The sequence below is a fragment of the Bison bison genome, unplaced genomic scaffold (genome assembly GCF_000754665.1).
Source record: "Bison bison bison isolate TAMUID 2011002044 unplaced genomic scaffold, Bison_UMD1.0 scf7180017864468, whole genome shotgun sequence".
Lineage (NCBI taxonomy): Eukaryota > Metazoa > Chordata > Mammalia > Artiodactyla > Bovidae > Bison > Bison bison.
The window spans coordinates 970,635-975,855 of record NW_011495029.1 but is presented as its reverse complement, the minus strand read 5'-3'; the positions used below and the strand labels follow the sequence as shown (position 1 = coordinate 975,855).

Here is a 5,221-nt window from a genome sequence, read left to right as displayed (position 1 = left end):
AAGTCAGAGTCCTCTCCACCTCCCCAACCTATGCCTCTGGTCAATTTCCAGGGCCAGCCTCCCCACATGGCTTGGCCGGGCCTGATCCTTAGAGGAAGGCAGTTATCATTGCTGTTTCTCCCCCACTCAGCCTAGTCCCAGATCTAGCAGGCTACTTCCAGAAGCAGGCAGAGATCTTTAACAGGCAGACTGTGCTCCTGTGTCCCGGGTGTGGCTGAAGCAGCCCCAGAACCAAGTCACAGGATGGGGTCCACATGACCTGGTGGAGCACCATAGAATATTCTAGGCTCTCAGAAGCAGAGGTAGACTAGATCACCCGTTCCTTAGGCCAGTGGTGCTTGGCATGTTTGCTTGGCTTCTGGGAGCCCATGCAATTGCCAAAGACTCTCACCTAGAGAGAAGAGGAAAGCAGCCCCACTTTTGGTCTGGGATCCCTAAAATAACTACATCTGCAGGCCCCTCCTGGCTGATAAAAGCTCTGCACATGGTGGGTCTCATTCAGCCCCCAGGGACCCTCATCCTGCAGACAGAGGGAAGACCAGCCCCTTTGGCAGATGAGGTCTTGAGGGGTGGTCACTTCCCACGGCCAGAATGAGTGGAACAGGATTTGAATCCAGGACCCTGAGTCCTCTCTGGAATCCTACAGAGTCAAATGCTTCTAATAATTCATAGGATGCTAGCTAGCTTCAATGTTTCGAGGCCTACCCTGGGCTAGAGACTTGATCCATGGTCTTTCTAATCTACACAATGTTCTGGCAAAAGAAGCACTACTGACCCATGTCACAGATTGGGAAACTGAGGCCAAGAGAAAGATGACCTGCTCAAGGTCGCAGAGCACGTCAGTGGTGAAGCCTAGATGTGAATCCAGGCTTCCAGTTCCTGGACTGAGCTTGTTCCTCCCCCCAGGCCTGGCCAAGCTGGGGAGCCTGGCCTTCCTCTCCGTTCTTCAACCTCCAGGTGTGAGGGAGCTTGTATGGATAAAAGGCAGCCCAACCCTTCTCCTCTCTAAGGGCCAATCTGACCTTGGGTTGGCTGCTGGCTCTGATCCTCTGGAAACCTGAGAAAGGTGTGACGTCAACTGGATTATTAGGGCAACCTGTTTATGATAAAAATCTCTCCTGGCTGGTAAATTGCATCAGGACTGGGAGGAAATGCAGGTCATCGTGAATACCTCAGGGGAAGCTGCTGCTCTGTGCTTCTGAAGGTGGCCATGCTTGGAACTGGGCATGTCCCTTGTGGGAACCTGGAATCTATGCCTGTGGAATTGCTACAAGAGGTGTGGCCCCCAGGGGACCTCCGCTCTCCTCTACGGATCTTGTCTCCTCTCATCAGAACCGTCGCTTGAGGGGCAGAGACTCACACACTTCGGTGTAAACGCTACCCAGCTCCTGGGAGGCTTTGCCAGAGCTGCCTTGAGGCCTGTGGGGCTTCCTTTGTCTCTCCTTCCCAATCAATCTGCTACCAAGTGTGGCCTTTCTTAATCTTGTTTGTTTGCCTTAAGAAGACTCCTGGGTAGGGGCTGCAGTGGGGAACCCCAAGGCTGGGGCTTTGGGAAGAGAGGAGCTTGCTTTGCCTGGAGGTGTGGCTCCTGTGCACTCCACCCACCTGCTCAAAGCGCCAGCCATCAGACATGGTGGAGACCATCTGCGTCAGCTCCTCCTCCTGACATTGCAGCACGCGGTATACGTGCTTGGGTGGGACCTGCGGGCAGAGGGCTACGTGGAGGGCACTTTGTGGGAGTGCCCAGCATCCCGGGATAGAAGAGCACCTGCTCTTCACCTACCCTCTACCCCTAAGAAGGACAGAAGGAGGGGATGGGGTTGGGGTGGTAAGCCAGAAGTCACGTTCTGAGTAACTGTGATGTGCCAGGCACTCAACATGCATAATTTCACTTAGTCCCTCCCAAAACCCTAGGAAGGTTCATGGAAGCTCTGAGAGGGTTGGTTACTGGCCCAGGTCACCCAGCTAAAGAGTTGCAGAACCAGAATTGGGACACAGGTGATACAAGGGGTAAGGAAAAAGGGCTTAGGAGGCATCCTGGGTCACTAACTGAGGCAGGTCCTCCAGGAGACAGAGCACTCCCTCTTCAAGCTCCTGGGGAGAGAAGGACAGTGGAAGACAGTGCCTCCCTACCCATCTCTCATCTTCTACCTCTCCCCCAGGGTGGGCAGAGAATCCCACCAGCTCCTCCTACAGACGGGCCACTTAGGCCCAGGGTCCAAGCTCAGACATGCCAGCTCCAGGGGGCCACCTGAGCCCATGAACTGTATGGTGTTACTAATCCCCATTGCCCCTACAGGGCCCCCTGTACCCTCACACTGACTCCATATTGCCTGTAAGGAAGGGAGGGGTGGGTAGTTCTCAGCACCTCTATATGCCACAAAAGGAAATGAGGGTCCAGAGAGTGCCGTGACTGGCCCAAGATCACACAGCAAACAGAGCCAAGGCAAGGACAGAACCTGGTATATGTCTCCCAGTCTGGAGCTTTGCGGGGCAATCTGGGAGCTGGACAACCCCTTACAGAGCAGCTCAGCCTTCCCAAGAAAAGCTAGTTCTGCCTCTCCTGACCTCCCTTCTGTCCCCACTCCCCACCACCCCCTGCTCTGGCCACGGATGCTGCCCCGCTGCCCCCTGACCTGTGTGACGGTGTAATCCTTTTCCTCCATCCGGTCTTTGATGATGCGGATCAGCGGGCCAATGTTGTAGAATTCCGCTTCCTCCAGGACCCCTGACACAGAGCGGCACCCCCATCACTCCCACTGCCCCCATGCCCCATTCTCGCCTTGTCCCCTCCATCCCCACCCCCTGCTCCAGTCACACTAGGGTGATGAGCCTCTCTGAGTTCAGGGCTCAGGCAAGAGGAAACACTTCCTTCTTGGGGACCCACACTCTCTATAGCAGGGCTAAGAGGCTGCCATTCAACCTCACCATCTCCCTGCTGCGCTGAGCACAGCGACCCGGGACACCTGCCAGTCCCCCAGTCTGGGGCTAACCAGAGGCAGCAGGCCTGTGGGACTGGACCCTAGAAGGCCACAGTGAGAGGGGCCTTGGCTGACCCCGATTACATGCTCCCACTGATGAAGCACATGCTAAGCGGCAGGCAGCACCATGCCAGGCACGTTGCACTCTTTACTGTAGTTCGTTCTCAGCACGAGAAGTAGGTACTTTCATCACCCCCACCGAGCAAACAGGGAAACCAAGGGCCAGGCAAGGCAGTAGCTATGCAACACCTCACACCCGGCACGGGGCAGGGCTGGGGTTCACACTCAAGTTCCTCTGTCCTCCAATCCCACTAAGTGCACAATCTTTGTGCACATGCATCTCCCTGACCAACCACACTTCACAGTCTGCAGAGCCTGTCCTGTGCTCATCACAAGCCCCAGGGTGTTCTTGTCCCCACGCAGTTAAGAGAACCATCTTAGAGACTGAGTGAGTCCCTCTCAAGTGAAGGGGACAGCCCTCAGCCTTTGGATTCCCCTCAGCTCCTCAGGGCAGGGACACTCCTGGTCCTTTGCACAACTGGCCTCTGGGCTCCTGGGGGACAGGACCCACATCTGATGTCCCTGGCTGTCCCCAGTGCTCACATCCACCTAACACAGAGGAGGCGGTCAGTGAGTGCTACTGCCAGGAATGCCCACCGTGGAGCCCTACAGATGACAGACAACAAACTCTGTATCACGGGTCCTTGGTGCCAGGCATGGCACTAAGTGACACACTTGTATCCGCTCCTTTTATCTTCACAGCAGCTCAGCAAGGTGGGTGCTATTGTTACCCCATTCCACAGATGCGGGCTTGGAGGCACAAGGGGATAAGTGACTTTCTACGGTTCACACACTAGTCTGTTTCCTGCCAAAGCCCCTGGCCCCTTGGAGCAGGGCCCTAGTCCTGTCTGAAGGTGCTGGGAATGCCAGGGCTTTGACAAACCCAGAACCTGTAAACAGGTGTTAGCTGTGACGCTGGAGTGTTTAGCTCCCTTCCCCGTGGGAGCAGCTTTTGGGCCCAGGCCACGCCCATGGTGTCCGCTCCCCCAGGGGCCATCAGGAAAGCTGTGGGGCTCCCAGAGCTGATGCCTAGAGTGGGCTCTGATTCTGAAGCCCTGGTCCTCTGGAGAGTCACCTGGCCTCTAGACCACTGTGTCCCACAGGGGTCAGGAGGGAAGACTGTGGCCCGAGTGAGGAGGGAGGGGCTGTGTTAGACCCCTTCAGGGTACAAGCCCCGGGACTTGCGATGCCTGTTTTCTCAGAACACATCCCTAATGGAGATCACCGCCCCACTTTATACACACAGTGGAGACTCAGAAAGGAAAAGTGACAAGTCCAAGCTGGCCTGGCTGGGTCAGCTGACCCAAAGCCACACCATGTGCTCTAAGGAAAAGTGGGCTTGGCACCCACCTATAGTCCCTGCTTCAGGCTGTGGTTCTGCCAAGAAGCCATTCTCCCAGGCACGGCTTCCCTGCCATCTGCTGGGCCAGGAAGTGGACATCTACAGGGCCTCAGCTATCCGGCCTGGGAGGGACCAAAACGCCCGCTGGGGAGCAGCCTCCCCGCTCCCCTTCCTCCACCCACAACCCGCACTGTGCAGCAGAGGCTGTCAGATCTCGGGAAGAGTCACCCGTTCCACCTCCCTGCTGACTGTGAGCCCTCACCAGGCATCTGAGATACCCGATCACTCAAAGAAAGAGGCATACCTCTTCCCATGGCCATTTCTACCCACACCCGGCTCACCACTGGCTTCCCAGGAAGCCAGGGGAAAGGACATCCCCGCCCCCGGAGGAGGCTGCCGGCCTCACGGGCTTCCTCTGTCTTCTGCCTGTGTTTCTGCCACTTCCCCAGAGCACCACCCGGTGGAAGCACCCAGTGGAAGCATGGGCCAGTCACCTTGGCCCTAGGCTCAGCCTGGGCAGAGGCTTTGGCATCCAGTCCTGTCTGAGATGAGAAGCAGCAGGAAACATGGAAGAAAACAGAGGTCTCCTCTGGATAGGAGAAATGCCTTTTGACCACCATGGAAGGCCCTGGCAGGCTAGAGAAGACAGGCTTAGGATGCAGGCCCTGGCCAGCCCCCTGGACCAACTTACCCTCCTCGGCCATGTCCTTGTCTAGCACCAGCTTGCCATGCCGGAGGAAGTTGAGGATGGGCCCAAAGTAGGTGGGGTCACGGTCGATGAGGTAGGCCCCCGTCTCATCCTACGAAGGCAAGGGGCACAGGCAGTGAGAAAAGAGTG

General features: G+C 56.7%; 1 protein-coding gene across 1 annotated transcript in view; it reads right to left on the bottom strand.

Moving 5' to 3' along the window:
* KCTD17 (potassium channel tetramerization domain containing 17) overlaps positions 1 to 5,221 on the bottom strand; it is a 10,413-nt gene that overhangs the window by 3,467 nt on the left and 1,725 nt on the right. Inside the window, exons 2-5 of the mRNA XM_010860622.1 lie at positions 5,075 to 5,183; positions 2,637 to 2,728; positions 1,463 to 1,701; positions 1,023 to 1,057 (exon numbers count right to left, since the gene is read on the bottom strand). Coding sequence (XP_010858924.1) covers positions 1,023 to 1,057; positions 1,463 to 1,701; positions 2,637 to 2,728; positions 5,075 to 5,183 — 475 coding nt within the window. The remainder of the gene's footprint in view (positions 1 to 1,022; positions 1,058 to 1,462; positions 1,702 to 2,636; positions 2,729 to 5,074; positions 5,184 to 5,221) is intronic.